The following is a 25,978-nucleotide window of genomic DNA, read 5'->3' as shown; positions in this document are numbered from 1 at the left end:
CTTGTGAGACAGCGCCTGCGCAGGGGTGTCACATGGTGGCTGGGCCGGGGAAATGGCGGCTCCAGGAGAGAGTGGGGCTTCGGGTGGCGGAGGCAGTACAGAAGAGGCATTTATGACCTTCTACAGTGAGGTGAACCACGAGTGAGGAGTAGTGGCACCGGGGCGACCCCGTCTGGGCCTGTTCTCCCGGCGGGCGAAGGCAGTGGTCCACCTGGCCTGGACCGTTGGGCGGCTCCTCCAGTCTGGCCTTTGGGACCGCGGGGGGCTGGGTGTGTGTGTGTGTGTCTCCCTGATAGCTCCTGGGGGATCCCCTGGGCAACGAAAAAAGGGTCCGGGTCCGACGTCTGCGGGTAGACGACGACTGTGGCTAACGAAGTACCTGGGTGCGCGGAGAGTTCCCCAAGTCCGATGAGTGGGGGGCTAACAGAGGCTGGCCTTCCTGGGGGCCACTTAACTGTCTTGGCCCCCGTTTTCTACACGGAAGTACTTTCTATTTAGTTCTCTGTAATGAGTTGTATTAGTGGTTATTTCTGCCATTCACGAATGCCAGGCACTATGCATCATGCCAGGTAGGCATTATCTCCATCTCACAGATGACAAACCTGAGGTTTAGGTAGGTGAAATAATTTGTTCTGGGTCTTAGAGCAGGAACAGCTTGGTATATCGTGTTAGGAAGGGAGTAAGTTTGGTCTGAGCTTCGTTTAACGATCGCATTTCCAGCGCCTATTACATAGTGGTTACTCAGTAAATATTTGTTGAATACATTAATAAATGAATAAATGAAAGGAAAGCATGCCATTTGGAGTCAGGTGACCCCACATTGGATTGGTGTAAGGCAGTTAACTTGACCGTGATTGAATTCTTTCAAGGCATTGATGTTGCAGATCTTCAGTTTCCACGTCTGTAAAACGAGAGTTAATATTAAAACGAGTTTTTATGAGGGTTAATGGAGTTAATGTATAAGAAAGGGTTTCATAAGCAGAAGCATCTAAGTCTTAAGGCTGAAGATGGAGCTCTTTAAGTTGGCATGGATTTGAGGAATGGAGTTGTTCCCTGCCAGGCTGTGAGCTACTCAAAGTGAAGCACTACATCATGGTCATCTTTTATCTCTGGTGTTTGTAACAGTGCTTGTTACATAGTAGTCCCTCCAAAGCATTAAACTTAAAAATGGAAATTAGCACATCCTTTATAGTCTGTCCTTTTGAAATACCTAATTCACTTGAAAGTGTTGATGCACTGGTACCAAAGTTTGACCTCTAATGACTACTCAGCAAGTATAGTGGAACTTGATTTACTCACCAACTCTAAGTTAAAAAAAAAAAAAAAAAAAAAAAATTAAAAGGAATCCTGGTTTGTTTGAATTGGTTGAAAGTCCCTAAAAGAGGACCCTTCAACCAATGTTTATTGAGCACCTGGCATCTACTAGTGTTCTGTTTAGGTACTGGAGATATAGTAATGAACAACAGAGAGAAAAATCCCATCTTTATTTCATAGAGCTTGCTGTATTATATTGTACAATAAAAAGATGTACAATATAATGTCAAGTAGTGATTTAAGTGTTATGAGGAAAAATAAGTCTGGGAAAGAAGATAGAAAGTGTAGGGGTGGGGCAGGGAGTGGCATGCCATTTATAAAAGAGTGAAGGGGGAAGATGCTGAGAAGGAATGACTTTTTATGTTACTGAAATTCTTCCCAAACTCATTTGGCCGGAAGGATAAGGATGTTAAATAACATACCAGACATTCATTCCAACTAGCATTCTAACTCTGACAGTGGCACCAGGAATGTTTTCCTGGGACTACCTATCTGGTGCCTGTTCTCCTTAGCATTGTCTTCAGGTCAGGAATTTTTCTCTTAGAGTTAGGCAGAGTTATTTGCTCTCTCCCATGTACTTTGTTAATGTTGCTTTTAATATATATTTCAGTGTAACTGTATTTTTTTTCTTTAAAAAAAGTAAATTAAGTATGAACACACACAAGTACATCTTCCATCATTAGAGTGGAAGTTCTTTGAAAGTGGTGGCTGTGACTTATTTATTTTTGAATGCTCTTCATGCCTGCACTGGAATCAAACTGTTTGGGTTAAAATTCTGGTGTACAAGTTGGGTAATTGGGAACAAGTCAATTAACCTCTCTAAGTCTCAGTTTTCTTACCTGTGAAATGGGGATAATAGTAGTATTTACTATGTTGGCTTGTCGAGAGGAATAAATATGTGTAAAGTCTTTACATTATTAAAATTCAGTAAATGGTAGCTGTTGTAATTATTCCTCAAAGTGGTTAGCAAAATAGCTTGCACACAGGCACACTGACATTGCTGAGCATGTCAGTGAGTAATTTGTTAAGATGACAATTCAGAATTTATTTATTTTTATTTTTATTTTTTAAAAGATTTTATTGGGGAAGGGGAACAGGACTTTATTGGGGAACAGTGTGTACGTCCAGGACTTTTTTCCAAGTCAAGTTGTCCTTTCAATCTGGGTTGTGGAGGGTGCCGTTTAGCTTCAAGTTGTTGTCCTTTCAGTCTTAGTTGTGGAGGGCACAGCTCAGCTCCAGGTCCAGTTGCCGTTGCTAGTTGCAGGGGGCGCAGCCCACCATCCCTTGTGGGAGTTGAACCAGCAACCTTGTGGTTGAAAGGATGTGCTCCAACCAACTGAGCCATCCGGGAGCTCAGCGGCTGCTCAGCTCAAGGTGCCGTGTTCAATCTTAGTTGCAGGGGGGCAGCCCACCATCCCTTTGCAGGACTCGAGTTGAACTGACAACCTTGTGGTTGAGAGCCCACTGGCCCATGTGGGAATCGAACCGGCAGCCTTTGGAGTAAGGAACATGGAGCTCTAACCGCCTGAGCCACCGGGCTGGCCCCCAGAATTTATTTTTGAGCTTTACTAATAAAGTTTTTATCCCTTTTATTTCAGGTAAAACAAATAGAGAAGAGAGATTCAGTTCTTACGTCCAAAAATCAAATTGAAAGACTGACCCGTCCTGGTTCCTCCTACTTCAATTTGAACCCATTTGAGGTGAGCAGTGTGATGTTGCTGTGGCTTCGTGATAGGGAGCTTTGTATGGTTACAGCAGACTTACATCAGAACACACACCTAATTTGTATTGTAGCTGAAATTGAACTTGGGTGGTCTTATTGTGAGCAGAGCTGGAGAGGCAGTATGTTATGGAAAGTGAGATGGTATTTGCCCTATCAAATATTCTCCATCTTTTAGCAACCTAAATATATGCAGCTTTATTTTCAGATGTGAAGAGATAGCTGGCCTTGATAAACTTAGTATCTTATGTTCAATTTACTTGTTAAATCTTTTCTGTTTCATCACAATAAAAAAAAGTGAAGAAACCAGCAACCAAAAAATGATCACAAAATTATAGACAAGCAAATATACTTTTTGTGCTTTCTTAGTTTTATAACTTTAAACTTTTCCTGATTATAAAAGTAAATCATATTTCTTATTAAAATTTGGAATGTAAAGAAAGCAAGGATAATCATGTATAATCTGACCTATGAGAAATAACCACTCTTAACTGTTTACACTCAAACTGTTTTATTTAAGTTTTATTTAAAAATAAGAAGGATCATATACTTCATGCTATTTTAAATGCTGCATTTTTGCATAAAATATTTTTTACATTTTTTAAAGCCTCTATAATTATTATTCAAACAATTCCTTTATTGTAGGATATTTAAACTAGCTTCTAATTGTTCACAATTATAAGTAATTTGAAATAAATTTTGTTACATCTTATAAAAATAACACTTACTGAGCACTTGTAGAAAAACCTGTTTTTATTGTGGTAAAATATACATAACATATAGTTAACCATTTTATCCAGTTGTAGGTGTAGAGTTCGGTGACATTAAGAACATTCACAATATTGTCCAACCATCACCACTATGCATGTCCAGTACTTATTCATCATTCCAAATAGAAACTCCATACCCGTTAAATAACAACTCCCCATTCCCTTAGCCCCTGGTAATCTCTGTTCTGCTTTCTGTCTATTACGAATTTGCCTGTTCTAGGTAGCTCATATAAGTGGAATCATATAATATTTATTCTTTTATATCTGGCTTATTTTACTTAGCATAATATTTTCAAGATTCATTGTTTTTTGAAGAATAATTTTTCAAGAATTTTTTTCATTTTAAAATAATCTCAGATTTGCAGAAAGATTGCAAGTATACTAGAAGACTTTCTTGAACTATATGAGACCAAGTTGTCAATATGATGCCCCATCACCCTGAAATACTTTGTGTTTTTCCTACAAATATTATTCTCCTACTGAACTACCATATAACCATCAAAATCAGGAAATAAACATTGATACATTGTTGCTAATCCTCAGATCCCATTCAAATTTGCTTGTTTCAATAATAACCTATATAACAAAAGGATACAATCCAGAATCTCCTGTTACATTTAGTTGTCATGTCTCTTTAGTCTTCTTTAATCTGAAACAGTTAGTTCCTCACTCTTTCCTTGTCTTTCATGATCTTGACATTTTTGAAGATTATAGGCCAGTTATTTTGTAGCATATCTCTCAACTTGTGTTTATCTGATGAGTCTTCATGTTAGAATTGTTTTATGCAATGTTGGCAGGAATATCACAGAAGTGATACTGCATTCTTCTCTTTGCAATCTATAAAGTGGTACATGATTTTGATTTATTCCATTACTAATGATGTTAACTTGATCATTTAATGAGGTGCCTGCTAGCCTGTTCATGAAGTTACTTTTTTTCCCTTTTGTAATTAGTTAAGTATTTTATGGGGAGGTACTTTAAGACTGTAATATCCTGTCTTTATCAAAGGTTCAATTTATTCATTCATTTGTCAGTATGGAATTGGGGTTTCCTAATTTATTCAGTGGGTTATATTTAGATATCATTTATTTTGATGCTCAAATTGTCCCAAATTTGGCCAGTAGCTTACCTTTCAACACAGCTCCTATCTTTTTGATATGTCTTCATCATTCTTTGATTACTTGGGCCTCTGGTACTTTACCTGACCCAGCCTGGAGTCAATTATTTCACTGAGGAGCTCTGGTTCCTTTTAGTGAAGAATGGTATTTAAAATCAATATTTGGGTACTAGGTGTACTCATTGCTATTGCGATGTCACTCCTCCCAGATTCTGTTGGTAGATAGAGCTAAGGGGTGGTGGGGGCTGGAGACTCTGTGTCTGTGTGTGTACATACACACACATATTTACATCCAATTTTAACACCACAGGGTTTATTCTAGTTTTTTTTTTTTTTTCTTCCCATGTTCATTGCTCCCTTCTCTAGTGAGAAATTTACTTTTTTTTACTTTTTTGGGGAATATTGGGGAACAGTGTGTTTTTCCAGGACCCATCAGCTCCAAGTCAAGTCATTGTTTTCAATCTAGTTGTGGAGGGCACAGCTCACTGGCCCATGTAGGAATCGAACCGGCAACATTGGTGTTATGAGCACTGTGCTCCAACCACTGAGCCCGCCGGTCGCCCCAAGAAATTTACTTAATTGAGCCTCCTATATGCAACTGATTTCCCATTGTCATTCCTCTCCTCATGTGAATGCCCTCACCCCCACTTTACTCTGACACCAACACCAGGCTGCCTCAGTGTAAAAACCCTTCTCTCCACACCTGAGCTCAAAACTCCCCTGCCAGGTCACTGTTCTATGTGGGTGTGCTCCTCATCTGGCTCTGATTCCTTGTGTCTGCCCTCCACCCCCTGGGGGCTTTTTTCTTTCCGCTTGGGCTCCAGCATCCTCCCCACCAATCAGGCGTCCTTCCTACCCTGCTCTGGTTTTGATACCCTGTGTCAGGCTGCCTTTCTCTGTGAACACTCTCTTCATCTAACTTGGGCTTTGATTCCACACCCACCTGCATGGAGGCCCTCTTCGCTTAGCTCAGCTTTCAACTCTCTGCCAGCTCTACTTCACACAAATACTCTCTGTACCCTGCTAGGGCTCCGACACCTTGCATTGGGCTGCCCTCTTACATTGGATGCCCACCTGCATGGGCACCCACCTTACTATGCAAAAGCTTCCATACCCCGTGCTAGGCCACTCTTTTGTGGAGATGGCCTTGCTTGGGCTCCTGTACCCTGTACCCTGGTCCTTATGGACACTCTCCTTCCCCTGCTTGGTCTCAAACACCCCATGTTGGGCTGTGCTTCCAATGCAGATGCCTTCCTTATTCCTCTTGGGCTCTCACACCCTGCACTGGGCTACCCTCCCATGTTGACAGTCTCACCCTGCTTAGGTTCTAACACCTATGCCAGGTTGCCTGTCGAACACTCTATGCCAGGATGCCCTCCTTAACCCACTTTTGGCACTCCACGTTGGGCTACCCTTCCACGTGGATGCTCTTCTCACCCAGTTTGGGCTCCAGCACTGTGTGACTGGCCACCACTCCCAGTGGTCACCGTCTTCTCTTCATTCCAGATCGGCTGTGATACTCTGCTCTGGGCCATCTTCACTCCCCACCCAGAGTAGATGTCCACTTTGCCTGGCTCCATTTAATGTATTTGGATTGCATTGCTCAGAAAGAGAAGGGGAAGATGAAAAGCTTAAAGAGTACTCTTGATGTGATTTTGGGGAAGACATAGGGGGAGATAACTTGTTTGAGCGGTAATAAAGAATTTGGTGATATGTTTCTATTTTTTTAGCCATAGTTTTAAATAAATTGAGCATAAAAAGGGGCTAAGTAATCATATAACTTAGCCATTTATTTAAGGTAGTGTTTCTGTGGAGATCTGATTGATGAGAAGTGACAGATAGTTGGGACCAGTATGAAGACTAGGCCCTAGCAATTACTGTGGTTCTGGAAGTGGACTCACTGCCACATAGCTCCTGTCTTGATGATAGGAAGTATTTGATGTGTAAAGATATGGTAAGATTGGCACACTCAGGAAGGTGTGAGATTGTGTCTGAGTGGGCAGGACTCTGTGACTGTCCATTAGAGCTTTTGTCTCGTCTATTTCATACAAATGTGCTGGCCACTTTAAAGGGTGGGTATCATCTTATAAAGTTGCTTTTGACTCTAAGTCAGAATTAGGTATTCCTAAGCAATTTAGGAAATCAGTGACTCCTGTTTTTCATGGAACAACTGTTGAGACATCCAAGTGAGTTGAATTTTTCTACAGGGGACTTTTTCTAGTAAGGAGAAGTCATGCTGTCATCTCAGCTATAGGTTGCAATGTGAATAGTCTTTCTATACACCACCTTACTGAGTGGCAGGTAGAAAAGGGAGAAATTAGACTGGGAATCTGAGGGCTCTTATTACCGGAATCCATTTCCAGGGAGCTTTTTTTTTTTCCTGCCTGCCATTTCTACAGCTGTCTGTTTGGACACATTTCTAACCTTCAGCCGTTACACGATCATCTTTCTTACACATTCTATGATGATTCTAGGTTAGGGGCCCTCCCCCTCTTCCTTCCATAAGTGTAGATGAACCTGTGCCCCTGCCCTGTCCTGCCCTTTTCGTGTTCCTTCTTTTGGTTTGACTTTACGGCCTCAGCAGGAAGTACCACAGACTTTTATTTGTTGTTTATCTTGTTCAGTACCTTGGAAAAGAGGTAGTTATCTCACAGGACTCTGGAACTCGTACATTATTAGCATGTCAGAGAATTCAGGTGTGACGTAAGACTGGATTCCTCGTTTAAGCAGAAGATCCCAAAGGAGACTATTATAGTTTATTTGAGTTTGGGAACTTACATAAATTTTTGCTGCTGTGTAATGACTAATTAACTCTGTGTGTTCCAAGGCTGTGGGTTTTCCATTGCAGTATCCCCAAAGCCTGAGGCACAGTAGCAGTTTTGGAAAAACCTTTCAAGAATCTGAACATCCTATGGGCTTCCTTAGAGCCATATTGGTACAATGGCATTAATCATTTTTGTAATTACTTGTTACTTTTTCATTCCTTCCCTGCTGGACCTTAAATATCATGAAAACAATAGTGAGCACAGTATCTAACAATCCTAGATGCCCTAAAAGTTGGTACTCAGTGTATAAAGCTGGCTTCAAGGAGGTTTGGGCTACAGGTATACACCCATTGTCTTCACTGTTTCACTGTGTTTCATGGCCATCTCCAACTCTTAAAGATAGAAAAGGAGTTGGATTAGCTTTGAAGGCACTCAGTAAATATTTGTTGCCAGTGTTCAGTGCACATGTGATATAACTCTTGGAAAAATAACGTGTGTGTGTATTTATGTATGTATACATACACTTTTTGCCAAATCACCTGAAAGTAAACTGCAGACATTGTGATGTCTAAATACGTTAGCATGCATCTCCTGAAAACAAAGACACATTTCTACGTAAGCACAACACCATTACCACATCTAGGCAAAACAACATTAATTCAATAACGTCATCCAGCGTAGGGTCCATGTGCAAATGGCCCCAGTTGTCCCCCCAAAATCTCAATTACAGCTATTTTATTTTTTTTAACTTGAAACCCAGTCAAGGTTTATGAATTATGTTTAGCATCATTAGTTCTAGGCTAGCTTTATTTGAGGATTTTGTGTGTGTGTATGTGAAAGTGGAAGTTTTCCATCTTTTCTCATTCATTTTGGACACCTGCGGTGTGTTGGACTTTGGTTTGCTCTAATATATCCCTTTTCCCCAGAATCAAGGTAAGGTAAGGTTCTCCTCTGAATATTTGTGTATGTACAGTTATCTCCCTTGATCTGTAAATCTTCTATAGCTGCATTCTTCCTCTTGAGTGACTTTTTCCCCAATTCCTTTATCCCTTGGGAAGGTATGAGGGGGCACACTGACTTGAAAATTCTTTGGTTTAAAGTTTTTCTCACCCCCATTTGTATGCCTAGCATTTAAGAATGGGTATGCTCTTGTTATAACCTTAAAGTGTATTAAATGCAATGGTGATTCAGCTTCATTGCCAACCCCTAACTCTGTTGCTATAGGTGGGCTGTTTGAATGTTTTGAAAGCTTGCATAAATCTTGACATTACCATGTTGCCAGGTTTTTCTAAGACCCTCTAAGCACCTGACTAAACTTGGCAGATTACTTTTCAGTTTTAATTTCTCTGGTATGTATTTTTCATTTCAACATTCATTTTCATTTTTTTCTCTTTGCACCCCTGAATAACTGATCCTCAGTTCTTCTAACTGAAGGCACTTATTTCTAACCTCCATCATCATTTCTTATCAGTGCTTCTCAAACTTTTTATTCCCCTCTCCCCCTTTCTTTGCCCCCCCCCCCACTCCAGTTCAAACTGTTGTTTCTCATGTTCAAGCTGTTGTTTCTCAGTCTAGTTGTGTAGGACACAGCTCCCTGGCCCACACCGGTATTATGAGCCTTGCGCTCCCCCGGCTGAGGCAGTCGGTCGGCGGTCGTCTGTTGGCCACTCACAGGAGCTCACGGCAGCTCTCACCAGCTGCCGGCCACTCATGCTGGCCACCGGCTGCTCATGGCAACACACAGCAGCCCGCGGCAGCCCACGACAGCCATGCCACCACGCCAACCTCCGCCCGCTCATGGTAGCCCAGTTCCAGGGAGAACCGTTGTTCACAATCTTATCTGTAGAGGGCACAGCTCACTGGCCCATGTGGGAATTGAACCGGTGACCTCGGCATTAGGAGCACGGCTCTCCAACCACCTGAGCCAGCAGGCTGGCCCCTCAAACTTTTAATGTGATTCAGAGCACTTGGGGAGCTTATTAAAGTGATGATTTTGGATGTAGTCGCACTGAGGTGGGGCCTTGCTCTTCTGAGTTTCTTTTCTTTTTTTTTTTTTTAGGGTTTTTGTAACACTTTTTAAAATTAAAATTTATTGAGGTGACAATAGTTAATAAAATTACAAAGGCTTCAAATATACAATTCTATAATACGTCATCTATATATTTCATTATGTGTTCAGCACCCAGAGTCAGTTCTCGTTCCGTCACTATTTCTGAATTTTTCACAAACCCTTCTCAACCTCTTCTCTGCCCTTTCCTCTGGCCTGAATACCAAGTAAATATAATAGGTGCTATGTTGAGTCCTACACTGTGAAATCATCTGCTTTAATTATATATCTTAGAACTTTCCCTTCCTAAAAAAGTACTTATTATATGGTAATTAAAAAATATTTATTTTCCTATTTATTTTCAGTAAATAGCAGTGTGTTCAGCAGGTAGTAGCTACTATATAAATATTTGAATGAATGTACGTGTTTGTGGTGATGGGGTTAGAATCTTTGATGAGGAATGTCAACACCGGGACACCCAGGCTTGGAGAAGAATGATTAAATTTATTTTTTTAAGACAGCATTGCTCAAAAAAATACAGATGTCTCTGCCATTTGGAATCAGAATGCCCCAGGCATTGATTAGGTTTCCAGGCATTGATTCTGGTGTTCACTCTGGGCTGAGAACCATTGGTCCATGTAAAGTAGAGCCAAGTGGGCATTTCTGGATTGAGGTGAAAATCAAATAGCCAGCCTAATTTTTTCCCTATAGTGTTCTTTGCTTTCTCCACATTTGCAAAGATAAGAAAAGGTTAGGGAGTGGGCACTTTTCTTAATGACTGAAGGAGAAATGCAACATTTCCTCTTGGTCTGGAAACGTGTCTCTGGGTATGAGGTAAATTATTGTTTTTCTGATGGACTGAAAGTAACTACTGTATTAATTGAGAACCCTAAAATAGTATAGCTATTATTTTATTATTGATTTGCTCCTTTATATTTCTTGAGCGTTTTTTAGAACTGTGTGCCAGGCACTGTACTAGAATAATGAGGGCTATTTTAGGTGTTGATTATAATATGTATAATTATTGGGTACCTCTTAAATTTATAAATTCTTTTAATGTCTTTTAGTTTTGATTTTGATTTTTTCAGGTTCTTCAGATAGATCCTGAAGTGACAGATGAAGAAATAAAAAAGAGGTTTCGGCAGGTATGGTACTATTTCCTTGTAATGGATAAAGTTGGAATCTTTTTTTTTTTTTTTTTTTAAGATTTTATTGGGGAAGGGGAACAGGACTTTATTGGGGAACAGTGTGTACTTCCAGGACTTTTTTTCCAAATCAAGTTGTTGTCCTTTCAATCTTAGTTGTGGAGGGCGCAGCTCAGCTCCAGTTCCAATTGCCGTTGTTAGTTGCAGGGGGTGCAGCCCACCATCCCTTGTGTGAGTCGAACCGGCAACTTTGTGGCTGAGAGCTTGTGCTCCGACCAACTGAGTCATCTGGCCACCCAGGAGCTGAGCGGCAGCTCATTGTCTTCATTCTAGTTGCGGAGGGTGCAGCTTGCTGGCCCGTGTGAAAATGGAACCGGCAGTCCCGTTGCCCAGAGCTCGGGCTCTAACCAACTGACCCACCCGTCCGCCCCGAAGTTGGAATCTTTTGAAAATGCAAGCACATGGTGATTCTCTTAGGACTTGCTATTATGATTTTTGTGCCAAAATATAAACTTTTTTGTTTTTTTCTTTAAATGTAAGGCTATAACTCTTAGATAAAACCCTCATAGTGACATAAAATATTAAATAATTTAATTACCATAGCTTACCTCTGAGTAGAATGAATTTTATATCCAAATAGAATCTCTCCAGCTCTTAAAGAGGGAGAAATACAAGGTAAATAGTAGAGCTTTCATGGAGTTATACTTATTAAATCCCCTGGTTTCCAGGAGAGAACATGTTAAATGATTTGTAACAGTTACTTTATTTTATTTTTAAGACCCCATTCTTCAATAATTTTATCTTTTGTAAACTTAAATGAATATCCAAGAGATAATTGGTTTAATATGAGGAGTACTTTCTGGAAATTCTCCAGGAAAGGAGATCTACAACCTCTGATTCTTTTTCATTCTAATGTTTAGTAACTCGAGCTACAAAGTTTTAGAGTAGCCCTTTATTTATTTATTTATTTATTTATTTATTTATTTATTTATTTATTTATTTTAAGGAGGGCGCAGCTCACAGTGGCCCATGTGGGGATCAAACTGGCAACCTTGGTGTTATTAGCACCACACTCTAACCAACTGAGCTAACAGGCCACCCCCATATAGTAGCCTTTTAAAGACCCTTCCAGTTTTGACAGCCGAGTAACCCCCCAGCCTTTCCTTCTGTGAGGTGAATAATCATACTCTCTGTAACCTGTCCTTACAAATTGGATTTTCTGTATATTTCATGTCTTTTTTTGTACTTTCTCCAACTTTTTAGTATCTCTTATGTATTGTAATACATATTTAAAAGGGCTTGACCAGTGCTGAATATTGTTCTCAGCTCCTGCATGGCGTACTTGTTAATATCCAATGTTAAGCTTACTTCTTCTGTACAGTAATTGCCCCCACATTGCTGACTCATAATCATTGTATGATCTGCACTTAAGCCAAGATGTTTTTTATCTTTGCCTACTCAATCATTTCCCATTATATAACTTCATAGTTTTTTTCTTTCTGAGTTCTACTCTGCACTTGAATTCAGCTTTTCTTTCCTTTTGTTAGAATCTCAGGTTTCCTAATGTAATTCAATGTATTAGCAGTCTTTCCCAGTTTAATAATCAAGCAGTGAAATCCATAGTCAAAACAACTTTTTATGGAGCTATGCAAAGAACTCAATAAGAGTTCTTATTTAGTCGTTAATATGACCTAATAGTTAATATGACCTGGAGCTGAATGACTTGAGTTTAGTCTTGGATGTACCTCTTACAAGCAGTTTGAACTTGGGCAAATTACTTTCAGCCTTTCTGTGCCTGTTACCGTATTTTTCTGTGTATAATGTGCTCCCGTGTAAAATGCGCTCCCATGTATAATGCGCACCCATGTTTTTGGCCCAAACTTTCAGGGAAAACAACCTTTTGTTTTAATTTTTTAATTCAGATTTTGTTTACAATCAGGTACTTGTTTTTTGCATTATAAAGGAATTTTAGCATTTAGTTTTTAACATACTATGGTACAAGAAATTTTATGTAACGTAATTACAAAACACAAGAACAGATACTAGGTATAAGAAATTTTATGTACTGGTAACAAATTTATGATATTTATGCATCATAGAAGGGCAAGAACTCGTTGCAAGTTCTCATTACAAGTTCTTCATAAGTTCAACGAAACCGATTATTGTTTTCCAGGGTATTATTTTGCATACGGATATCATTATTGATTTCTAGAGTTACACTTTTAACTCATAAGCATAAATAAAAGAATTAAAAACATTTATATAGATATGGAATTACTACTACCCCTGTATAACGTGCATCCTTATTATTTTTCCCTCACAAATTGAGCATAAAAAGTGTATATTATACACGGCAAAATACGGTACCTCAATTGTGAAATGCACGTAATAATCGTGTCTACCTTGTGGGGTTGTTAGAAGAATTTAAATGGAGTAATGCACATCGAGCACTTAGAATAGGTCTTGGCATGTAGTACGTCCTCTCTGTCTGCTAACTATTGTCAGTGTGTGTTAGGCACTATGCTAAGCTCTTTACATGCGTTATTTCATCTCATCCTTAAAACAACCCAGTGAGATGTAGGTATCCAGTATTGTCCACCTTACAGAGGAGGAAGCTGAGGCGGAGATAGGTTAAGTGAATTGCTCAAGGTCTCACAGCTGGTAGGTGATTAAAGTTGGAATTAGACCCTAGGATTCTGTCTCCAGTAATGCAGGATTTAGCATTAGATTCCTACTTATTATCATCCCCCAACATTGCCCCTCTGTTCCAACTAGTTGGTTTCTGTCTGTTGATGACAATAGGTCAGTGGCTCTAAACTATAGGTGTCTCAAAGAATCACCTGTGGCGCTTTTCGTGTTTTAATATAAAAAATGTTTAATTATATGTACTTTAAAAAGAACAGAGCAATGAGCACCCATATACTCACCATCTATATGGAATAGTTCACTTCATTAACTATATATTTTTGGCTAAATTGTTGAAAAGTAAATTATAGACACTATGGTACTTTACCCCTAAATACTTAAGCATGAATTCCCGCCCCCAAATAAAAATATATTTTTTGTATAACTACCTGTCACACCTAACAAAATTAACACTAATTTCTTACTATCATCTGATTCGTAGTCTAGTAGAGGTTTAACAAGTACAGAGTGCCAGAGACTGATTCAGAAGTTCTGAGGGTGGAAAGTAGAAGCTTCATAGGACTGGAGCACAGCCCGAACTGAGAACCATGGCTTTATATTAGAATTTCTTTTAGGAAAGAGACTATGTCTCATACCTGTTTTCTCTTCCTTAGTGCTCAGAATAAGGTACTCAGGACTTTTTCAGTGTCCCGCTCTCCCCCAGATCATCACATCTTCATAATGTCAGGCTTACATTTATTCTCAACTTTGTGCTTAAAACCCTAAATGTTTCCCAGTTGTGCATTTACCTTTTGGTGCTTGAATTTTGTTTAAAACCAGTATTTCTGAGCATTTTATGATATGAATTTTTAAAATATGCTTCTGGCTAAGTCTTTTTTGCCATAATACCTTAGAACTTTTGGCTGTAAGGAGTGCAGGCAAAGAGTAAATGTTCCTTTCATTGACAAACCTAACCTTTTCTCTTATTATAGTTATCCATATTGGTGCATCCTGACAAAAATCAAGATGATGCTGACAGAGCACAAAAGGCTTTTGAAGGTATTTGTAAATTTACCTGCTTCTGAATAAATATATTGTCAATGTTAGGGACTAACTGTTCCTTGTCCTGGATCAAGAAAAGAATGTTATAGTTCTGCCTTCTGGTCATGAAGAAGCTGTGGTTTTCAGTAGAACGGTTGTCATTCCAAAGCAAAATGTTGCTGTTTAAAAAATAGACCTTAACTTTGCTTTGTTAAAACTTTTATGTGTCAACAAAGACTGTTTTTGCATAGGATCATTTTTTTTCTTTGAACATAAAATATAATTGGCAGTATATTGTCACTGAATTAAATTTAGATGTGGTGTATTTAGCCTTGAGTGTATATTTAATTTTCTCCAAGGCTCTCAAGGAAAGTCATTGCTATAGTTGTATGTTTTTAATTAGTTTAACAACAGTAAATAATTGAACAAAGTAGGGAATGCTTTTAGACAACACAAGTCCATTTACACTGCCTGAGTATAGTTCAGACTTGCAGAGGGTGTTTGCAGAAACAGTTAATTTCAATGTTTTGCATTAGCTGTGGACAAAGCTTACAAGTTGCTACTGGATCAGGAACAAAAGAAGAGGGCCCTGGATGTAATTCAGGCAGGAAAAGAATACGTGGAACACACTGTAAGTATTTATAGTGCTGCTGTGTTTATAGGAAGTATTAGCAAGCTGTGGGCACCTTGTAGGAGGGTAAATGTTGACATAGCAATGCCTCCTGGCGTAACTGTGACTGTTTATGTGGTCTCCACCACTCTGCTGTGGTGGTCGTGAATAGTGTGTGCCGAAAGCTATAATTCACCCTTGGAGCTCAGGATGAGGAGTGGCCAGGACACTGCTCCAACCTCCTTCCTTACCAGTCCTGTGTTGTGGAGAGAGGGCTTTTCTTGTCCTCTCTTTACATTCATATTACCCCATCACGAGCGTGGAAAAGTGGAACAGCCATGGTGACACTTGACCCTTGATTTTTATGCTTGTCCATGAAGGGGTTGGAACATGGGCTTGAGATAGGTTGGCAAGGGGATATGAGTAAATTTTTAAAAAAAATCAGAGGAGCTAGATATCTGTATTAATAAGAGGGAAGGACTCAATTGAAATAAATTCAGTTAGAGCTGTATTATTTTTTTTGCATTACCTAAATCTGAGTGGTGGCAAATGATAAGTGGCTTGCTTGAGGTAAGAAAGGTCTTTGTTTTAACTTTTTACTTGCTGGGGCAAGAATCTTGAGGCCATTTATAAGAGCTGAGTGAATATGGATGTGACCTTTTCTTTGAAAAGCTTTGATATCTGAAACAGAACTTTATAACCAGTAATAATAATGAGTCTGATTTAGATGAGGAAAATGAGTAAAAAGAGGCGACAGATGGCCATAGCTATGCCCTGCTGGTCAGGTGTTGGATATGGTACCTGTAGGCCCATTCTAGTAAAAATCAGAAAAGTACCCGCCAATTTGACCTGGAATGATTGGTGATAGATATAGGTACCCTTCCTCTGTGTTTTGCGTGTAAAGGAGCCATCGTTGGTCTTTCTCACCACAAGGTGGCAGTGGGACCTTCAAGAGCTTGGAACCCACGCGGCTTATGCTGGTGTAATACCCTGAACGATTGTTTAAAGGAGTAGTGTCATTCTTGTGTGAATGGGTGTATTTAATTTTTTTGGATCTCAGTGGTTGCCAAAGTGATAAAAATAGTTAACACTTTATGAAAATTATTGGGTTAAAGCGGTTTCACAGTGAAAATGATCAAGAATGCAGTTGTAGAAATGCCAGGAAAACAATACTTAAAATATTCTGTAGCTTCTTCTAAAACTTGACAAGTGTATTTTCTTTGCTATAAACACGTAACTACAAGCTGTGAAAGATAAATGGGTTATGTGTTGAATTTATCAAAGGCTCTTTGGATCTGGCCTAGGATTTGATAAGTTGGGGACCGCTCCCTCACGGCCCCCTTTCATCCTTCCAGGTAAATTGGATTTTACATGAGGTTAGAAAAGGAACCCAGGCGCATAGTTTTCCGTGATTGCATTGCTGTTTTGGTGGGGAGGGGAGAGGCTCATCTTTTTCAGTGCAGACTTTTGTTACACCCATAGAAAAGTGCACTTCATGTGTGCAGCTTAACAATGTTCTCAAAGTATGAGTGCTCATTTTTTGATGAAAAAAATTCTTTTTAGGTGAAAGAACGAAAAAAGCAATTAAAGAAGGAAGGCAAACCTACCAATGTGGAGGAGGATGACCCAGAGCTGGTGAGTTAAATATGGGAAAAGCCACCTCATCTTGTGGGCTTGGGCTCACTGATTGGTGGGTTAAAGAGAGGGAAGCCCAAAGATGCATATGTGCTATGAACATTTTATTTTAACTTAAACTATTAAATGTATGTTCATTCACCCTTTTGAAAAATTCACCTTTTTTTGGACATAGGACTTGGCCTTTTCTTTGAGTGTGTCGGCTGATTGGAGTTTGTAGTTGACTTGATTTTATGAATCACATGAAACATTAGCCATAGTTTCTATAATTTATTTTGATGTACATTAAAAACTTAGGTATTGGTGAAACAAACCAAAAGGAAAATCCTAGATATTTATGATTTTTTTTCTAGTCTTTCCCAGATGTCTCACTTGTACCTAATTCAACAGCAGTTATTGTTAGGGACTCATGTTTATTGAATCTTTCTAAAGCATTCTACTTAGTTTTAAAAGAAGCAACAGACATTTAGTTTTATAACCACATCCATCAATTTCTGTGATACTTACATCACGTAAGTACAAGGGTCGTTGCAACTGGCACAGGCAGCTTTGGGAGGAACCATGAATGACTCTTAACTGGCTGTGTACTGGCCCTGAGTTCTGTGTGCTCCAGGTAATAACTTACAGAGATACGGAGAGCATGGGGCATCCAATGGGTTGTTCAGTGGAGATTGATGAAGACCAAGATTCTACTTAAACATTTGGGTCGGATTACCTCCCCAGCCTGTAAAATTTAAAGGCACCTTAGTCTTGCCTCAATTTAGGTCCCAGTGAAACTTATCCACATACCTGTCTTTCTTTGGAAGATTTATGGCTGTCTTGCTAAGGAAACTTCCTTGTAACTCCTCTTGCTTCAGTGGTTTTGCTAACAGCAACTGGTTCCATCTTCTGTGTGGTAACATTTCTTGTGAACTGTTAGGCCATGTTGTCTACTGACCACCTGCTTTGGGTTTACTCTGTTCCAGTGGTTTAGTTTTTTTTCTTCTCAGTTTTATTTTCCCTTCCCTTTAATTTTCTTCTCTAGTCTTTTCTGAAGACCCTTTTACACATACTCCTTGGTTCTTCTAAGTTGTTAAGAATCCTAACTTTTTAGTTGTCTTTTTTTGTCTGATTACAAAGGAACACACATGCTAATGACAGGAAATTTGGAAAAAGCAGAAAAACATAAAAAATTAAAAATCATCAGTAACTGTTCATCCAGGAGAGTTTAGAGCTTTTAAAGATAGTAAAATATTCATTAAAGATGCTTTTACTCCTCTAATATTTGTCCTTATTAGGGACTGGGGTTTGTCAGCATTGCTTTCATTGAGCGATGGCTAACAGGGTAACAGTATGAAAAGAAATGAGAAATTTTGGGACTCCTTTACTTTTTTCTTAACGCGTCAGTCTTTGCTCCAGTGTCTCTGATTTTAGGATACAGGCCCTGTGAAATCTGGATGATGGGTTATTTCCTGTATTTCTTTGTATATTTAAATACTTTATATCTGGGGGAAAAGTTTTAAAGATAGAGTTCTGTTTTCTATCTAATGTGTTATCTATTTCTGTCAGTGTGTCAGTTGGAATATAAATTCAGCTGCATACAACTGAGACCCAAAATGATGGTGGTTTGAACAAGCTAGCAGTTTGTTTTCTTTGGGAAGAAGAAGGCGTTGGGAGGGCAGCCCTGGACCACGTGTCATCTCAGGACTCAGTCTCCTCCTTCCTGTGACTCTTCCAACAAGGCCGTTGCCCCCACCCTCACAGTCCAGAATAGAGGAATGGGGCAAGAAGGAATAAGCCTGCTTCTTCTAAGAACGTGCCAGGAAGTTGCTACATTATCTTTTCTAATATCCCATTGGCTGAAGCGTAAGTTACATGGCCACACCTAGCTACAAGGAAGCCTAGGAAACAGAGGCTTTTATGTTGGGTGGCCCTGTGCTTTAAGATAGGGATTTTATTTTATTATTTTTTTAAATAAAATTTTTTATTGGGGAATATTGGGTAACAGTGTGTTTCTCCAGGGCCCATCAGCTCCAAGTCTTTGTCTTTCAATCTAGTTGTGGAGGGCGCAGTTCAGCTCTAAGTCCAGTAGCGATTTTCAATCTTTAGTTGCAGGGGGCACAGCCCACCATCCCATGTGGAAACTGAACCCGCAATCTTGTTATTGAGAGCTCGTACTCTAACCAGCTGAGCCATCCCGCTGCCCCTCCGGTAGCTCAGGTGCAGCTCGTTGTCTTCAATCTAGTTGTGGAGGGCGCAGCTCACTGGCCCATATGGGAGTTGAACCAGCAATCCTGTTGTTCAGAGCTCGCACTCTAACCAACTGAGCCATCCCGCCGCCCCAAGATAAGGGATTTTAGATGGAGGGAGAGCAGAGAATGAGGTGAGGTTGGGGGGACAACCAGCACCCTTGCCACAGTCCTTAGACCCCTAGGACTGGTCTGCTTGATAGCAACTGCCTATCTCAGTGAAGCACTTTGTTCGCTGCCTAGCACAGAGTAATTATAAAATATTTGTGAGAAGAAAGACAAAGGTATTTTTGGAAGGTCTTTGGAGGAAAGGGCCCTCCAAAATTTCAAATAGTTGTAAGAAGAACTTTTTCTTTATTGGTGCCTTTTACTAGAGCAAGTTTCCTATGTATCATCTGTATGGTGAAAGTGGCAGACAGATCTCATAGGCGGATGTGTTACTTATCTCCCAGGAGAGCATCATTAATTGGTTCTCTTTGAAGAATCTTTTGTCCTTGCTGGGTTCTAATCTGCTTTTGTCTTGGGCTCCATCAAAAGTACTTGATTCAAGTTGCTGGAAAAATATTTACTTAATGCTCCCTCCACAACTAGATTGAAACAACTGCTTGACTTGGAGCTAATGGGTCCTGGAAAAACACACTTAAAACAAAAAATAAATAAATAGAAAAAGACATAGGGCTGAATGGATAAGAAAATAAAACCCTTACATGTGCTGCCTACAAGCAACTCCAGATTGAAAGACACACAGAGACAGAAAACAAAGGGATGGAAAAAGATATTTCATGAAAATGGAAACAAACAAACAAAAAAAGCTGTGGTAGCAATACTTATACCAGACAAAATAGACATTAAAACAAAAACTGTCTCAAGAGACAAAGAGGGACCCAGTAATCCTACTTCTGGATATTTACCCGAAGAAGACGTGTGCATCGTATGCTCATTGCAGCATTGTTTACAATGGCCAAGATGTGAAGACAGCCTGGGTGTCTGTTGATGGATGAGTGGATAAAGAGAAGGTGGTCCATATATACAAAAGAATGTTGCTTGGCCATAGGTTCTTGCCATCTGTGGGGGGCCTGGATGGACCTGGAAGGTATTGTGCTAAGTGGAGTGTACGAGAAAGATGCAATGTGACCTCACTTATATGTGGAATCTAAATAACAAACCAAACAGAAACAAACAGTTTTGTTCTTAATTTTTTTATAGTTCAAACAAGCAGTATACAAACAGACCATGAAACTCTTTGCTGAGCTGGAAATTAAAAGGAAGGAGAGAGAAGCCAAAGAGATGCATGAAAGGTATATCAGCATATTCATTTAAACCATATCTAACTACCTTTGCTCTTTGAGGATTTTCCCAATAAAGGTATTATGTAGTATGTATTTTAAGAGACTGTCTAAAATAGTTCTCTGAAACAGCCAAACTTTTGAATCACCAGGGTACAAAATTCTGACTTTTGGGAAGTACTAAATAGACCTGTCCTTAGGGAGTTTCTAATCACAAGTGCTATGTGTTTTCTTCCTGATTTCCTGGAGTAAAATAGGCAGTTATTGAGGCCATTGTTACTGAGGCCAAAACCTTGTGTGTGACTAGTAGCTGTAGCTTTGGTGAGTGTGTTGCATTGTGCAGTGTAATCAGTGTTTATCGTTCTAAAGTACGGTTTCCCTGGCTCATCAGAAATCTGGAGGTTAATTTAGTTTATGTATTTTGTGTTGTTGATTGGTGTTTAGCAATAATGAAATTTTGCTTGTTGAGGTTATGTGAAATGTCCTTATTTTAGGATAGGGTTATTTTTTTTTTTTTTTAACCGTAAGTTTTATTATTTTTTTCCAATTTTTTATTAAAAAAAATTTTTTTTTATTTTTCAGTTTCTGGGATAGGGTTTTGTGCAGAGTTCCTCTCATGTTAGAACCTCTGCTGTTGAATAGTGATTCTACTGAAGTACGCTGGCCGAGAGGTTCTCGAGGTAGCTTTGTCAGTGGCTGAGCCCAGAACCTTCCATTAGTGTGGCCGGGCTTTGATGATCTTATCTGTCTGTCTGTGTAACAGGGGAATTTATCTCTTGCCCCACAGCCCTGCTCACAGTCTTATCTGCATGTTTTAGAATAAGATATTCCTGAAAGTACTTTGAGCCCTTTCTAGACAGTCATCTTTGGAGAACCGTAGGGAACTGATTTCCTTTATATGCTTGCTTCTGTGGGGACATGCCTTAACTTATATTGTTAACACGATCTCTTAAGTATCATATAAATACTATGGTCTGGTTTTCCCCCTAGGAAGCGACAAAGGGAAGAAGAGATTGAAGCTCAAGAAAAAGCCAAACGGGAAAGGGAGTGGCAGAAAAACTTTGAGGTAAATTTCCACGGTGGCCAGGGATTCTTATTCCAGCGTAAGAAAACTTCCCAGCATAGAAACACGGTTCTCAGGGCATTCCCAGGACTGACTGGGGCAGACATGGCAATGGGACGGGGCATGTGGGGAAGAGAGGAAGCTTTGGAGCATGAGTCTGTCCTGGCTCAGCCACGTGTAAGCTCTGTAGCCTTGTTGAGGGCAGTGAGGACCCCTGAGTGGTGGGTGGTTTAGAGACTGTGGTAGGCACAGCTGCCGAGTGGGCTCAAGAAGAGTGGTTTGCACATTTAATTTAGGAAGTGAACATGGAGTCGTGTCCTACTTAGAGGTCTCAGTAGAAACTGAGCTTCATTCTCCACCCCTGCTTCCAGCTCTTAGAAAACTCAGGGATTTCTGAAAGTGAATCTCAGACCAGACTGGCTCAGGAGATTACAAATGACTAATAAATAAAAGAAATATTGTTTAACTCCCCCCCCAAAACAAAAGAAAGAAACAAACAAACAGAGCTTCTTGTGACCCCAGTGTCCTATCTGCCGAGAGATTTACGGCTTTTGAACTTGACTTCTTTTTAATACTCTAGTTACATCCTTCAGGTACTTAACTAGTAGTCTGAATTGAGCAACATTTGGTCTTCTCTTCTATAACATTTAGGTCTCAGTAGGGATTGGCTAAGCAGAGTTGATGCCTTTGTTTCTGTCCCACCGCATGTATGAAAAGAGAGAATGAATAGGCCCCTTGATAAGGAGGAAGAGATCCTAGTGACCCCCTCAGCACAGCTGGCTAGGCATTGTGCTGGCTTGGAGCCTCCATCCACATTTTGGTCAGAAGGAAAGGTGCAGTGGAAAGAGTGGCTGTACCATCAGCCAGCTGTATGGCTTTGAGAAAATGACTCAACCTCTCTGAGCTTGGTGTTGTCATTTGTGAAATGCTGATGGCATTATACACACCACAGGCAGCTTTTTGTGAGGTTTAGAAATAGCATATGCTAAAAAAAAAGAAAAAAGAAATAGCATATGCTAAATGTCTAGCCCAGAAGTCCCCAGCAAATGGTGGCCTCCGTGTGATGAGTATTACTCATGTTGTCCTCCTCTTCCCACCCGTGGCTGGCTTCTGCCTTCTAGGGATGGTATGATACTTTCCTGGGCCCATGGACATGGGTGGAAAGCTCTACTCTGCTCTACTCTTGGATTATTCCTGAGGGCTGAGCTGGGCTACAGGGGGATGGCAGAGCACCTTCCGGCCCTCTCTGTCATTAACTACCGTATTTTGCCATGTATAAGGTGCTCCCATGTATAATGCACACCCACGTTTTTTGGCCCAAATTCCCAGGGAAAAAAAACTTTCGTTTTAATTTTTTTTCCCCCTCATCCCCCGCCCCCACTTAATTTTTTTTTTTTAACTTTTATTTATTTGTGTTTTTCCAGGACCCATCAGCTCCAAGTCAAGTAGTTGTTTCAATCTAGTTGTGGAGGGCGTAGCTCACAGTGGCCCATGTGGGGATCGAACCGGCAACCTTGTTGTTCAGAGCACCGTGCTCTAACCAACTGAGCTAACCGGCCGCCCCTCGTATTAATTTTTTAATTCAAATTTTTATTTGTTTACATTTAGATACTTGTTTTTTGTATTTTAAAGGAATTTTAGCATTTATTTTTTAACATATTACGGTACAAGACATTTTATGTAACAAATAATTACAAAACACAAGAACAGAGATACAAGGTACAAGACATTTTATGTACCCGTAACAAATTTACAATATTTACGCATCATAGAAGGCCAAGAATTCTTCATCGTTGCAAGTTCATCATAAGTTCAACAAAACCAATTATCGTATTCCAGGGTATTTTGCATATGGATATCATTATTGATTTCTAGAGTTAATACTTTTAACTCATAAGCATAAATAAAAGAATTAAAAACATTTATATAGATACGGAATTAGTACTACCCATGTATAATGCACTTTCTTATTTTTCCCTCACAAATTTGGGCAAAAAAGTGTGCATTATACACGGCAAAATATGGTGGTTTTCTCACCGCAGACCTCTTTTGTGATTAGGAAAGTCGAGATGGTCGTGTAGACAGCTGGCGAAACTTCCAAGCAAACACAAAGGGGAAAAAAGAAAAGAAAAATCGGACCTTCCTGAGACCACCAAAAGTAAAGATGGAGCAGCGCGAGTGACCGCCTGGGGTCACAGCCACAGAACCTTCCCCCAGCTGTCTCCCCTCCTGCTTTGAAGGACTCATTCTTTCCTCCCATTTCCACCCCAACATAGAGTAGTATTTGCTTTTTAGTCCATTTTGTTTTCAATACAATTTAATATCAATCAGAGTAATTCTTTTGTACATTGAAATAAGGGGCTCGGTTCAAAAAGAAACCTTCCCCCACCCCTTACCCCCAGGCCAACCAAGATTGGAAGGTGCCACCATTGGTGCTGCCTTCTTTTCCCTCAGCCTGTAACTTAATGTTTTGTACTTCACTGACTTGTGATGGTTAGAAACTTCGTGTATAGTTTGTGGAAATCACCCAATTAAACATATTGCTTAAAATGGTGTTGCCTTGACTTCAGAGACAAGCCTGGGCCACCTTCGGAAGCCCCTTTGCTTCAGTGTCTTGCTTCTGGGTGTGGCATCCTTTGAAGCCCCACATCAGACAGGGAAGGCACAGAGCAATCGCTCCATGCCCCGACTTCCCATGGCGTTTGGCATGTGCTCTTCCATCTGACTGACCAGTCTGCGTGGCATGAAGCTCCGAGCCACCCAAACCTATTCTCTTTCCAAAGAGCTAGCCGTCCTCCATCCAGTAGTGCCCTGTGTCCTAGCCTGTCTACATTCATTAGTGGTAATATTCTGTATGTGTAATAAATTTTTATACCCTAACATTTGATTTTGTCTTCTTCAGGTATTGTTCCAAGGTGGGTCCCTTGCCTGGTTTGGCCCAGCCCTGAAATGCTTTGGAGTTCTGGCTCCCTACCACGTATTTGCTAAACTTTATTTATCTACAAACTGAGAGTATTGGTTACTCTGGCCGTTTTTACGGAGCAGTAGCCATGGTACATAGAAGGTAGCTAGCTCCACAGTGCTCGGTGTTGCCAATCTGATTTGTGTGTTAAATGAAGATACTGATTATTTTGAGTTTTAAATGAATTGATGTTTGAAAGGACACAGCTTATTTTATATATTCAAATGTCCTGCTGGCCATGAGAGACAGGATCAGCCCTGGGGAGGGACATAAGATGAGAAACAGAAAGACGACACCTAAAATGTGAAGATAGGAGAAACTGGGTGACTTGAAACTAGACTTTTTAAGTGTTTTGTAGATGAGTAAAGAGGAACAGTAATCCCAAGGCACAATGTCTTGTAGTGCCGAGAGGTCCTGCAACTTGGATTTGCTTCCTTATGGGAGGGGACAGAAGCTTGGGTGTCTTACTGTCCTTCCAAATGCAGCTGAGCGTATCCAAACTACAGATGAATTAGAGCCCAGGGGTGGCTTCGGGTGGCTCTCCTTAAAACTGGACCAAGGCAGAGAGAGGGAACTGTTTTGTCGCCCTGCAGAGTGCTGCTGCGTGTCCCGAGGTCATGCAGACTCCTGTGCCAGGAGCTGCAGCTATGTCATCTAGCCAGGCAAAGTGACACCCACCTCTCTTCCTTAGAGGTCATGTGGCGGTCCCACTTCAACTGTCTGCAGGCTCGTGACAGCCAGGCCCTGTCTTTGCCCTCAAAGAGGTTGTGCCAGCAATTAGCTGTGGATATCCTTAATCATTCAACAAATACGCTGGTTGAGGAATAAAGTGGTGAATCCCATGGGGGCCCCTGCTGGGGTACATGGGTACGTGAACAGGTGCAGAGATCATGAAAGGCACAACGTGCCCACTGCTCTGAGGAGAGGGCCCTTGATCCCATTCTTAGCAGCTAGGGACTGTTTCCTGGAGGACGTGACCTTTTTAAAGTTGGAAACCAGAGGCTGATGTCTCCATGAGGAATCCCTAACATAAACAAATTGGGGAGTATTTGCTCACATAAGAAGTCTGGTGGCAGGCAATTTCAGGTATTGTTCATGGGCTCAACAGCACCCCCAGGGAACCTGGCTCTTGCCGTGCTTCCCCTCCATCCTCTCCGGAGGTCTTGTTATCTTACAGTTGATAGAAGATCGTGGCAGCATCACACCTCATGCCAGTTGCCAAGCAGAACTCATTCAGGAAGCCAGAATTTTCCCCAAAGTTGTCATTGGCCAGAAAATGGTCACATGGCCACCTCTAACTGTAAATTTGGGAAAACAGCAAAGGAGAACGGCAGGCTATAGAGCAGGGCTTGCCCTGGAGCTGAGCATCTACTGTTTCCAGTTAAGTTTTATTGGCAAGGAAGGAAGAAAGGGAGATTGCTGCGGATGAGTAAGTGTGGAAAGATGTTTCAGTCAAAGGAAACGGCATGTGCAAAGACCCAGAGGAAAGAGCACAGCGCATTTGTGGAACTGAATGCCCTTTTTCATGCCTGGAACATCGAAGTGGGTTGGGGTGAGACCAGGGAGATCAGAAAGTCATATTAAGGAATTTGTGGTTCAGTCATGACATCCTATTTTCCCAGATGGATCAAAGCCTTTCCATTTCCTTTC

General features: G+C 40.5%; 1 protein-coding gene across 1 annotated transcript; it reads left to right on the top strand.

Moving 5' to 3' along the window:
• On the top strand, positions 1–24,246 carry DNAJC8 (DnaJ heat shock protein family (Hsp40) member C8). Its single transcript, XM_088790734.1, has 9 exons — positions 1–130; positions 2,913–3,014; positions 10,822–10,878; positions 14,496–14,562; positions 15,081–15,175; positions 16,718–16,789; positions 20,224–20,315; positions 21,294–21,369; positions 23,426–24,246. The coding sequence occupies exons 1-9, from the start codon at positions 53–55 to the stop codon at positions 23,546–23,548; spliced, it is 762 nt and encodes a 253-aa protein (XP_088646860.1). The 5' UTR covers positions 1–52; the 3' UTR covers positions 23,549–24,246.
• Positions 24,247–25,978: the final 1,732 nt, after the last annotated feature.

This window comes from Rhinolophus sinicus, chromosome 14 (assembly GCF_057876585.1).
Source record: "Rhinolophus sinicus isolate RSI-liver-muscle chromosome 14, RSI-T2T, whole genome shotgun sequence".
NCBI lineage: Eukaryota > Metazoa > Chordata > Mammalia > Chiroptera > Rhinolophidae > Rhinolophus > Rhinolophus sinicus.
The sequence above is the reverse complement of the archived record's forward strand: the minus strand, read 5'-3'. Positions and strand labels throughout refer to the sequence as shown.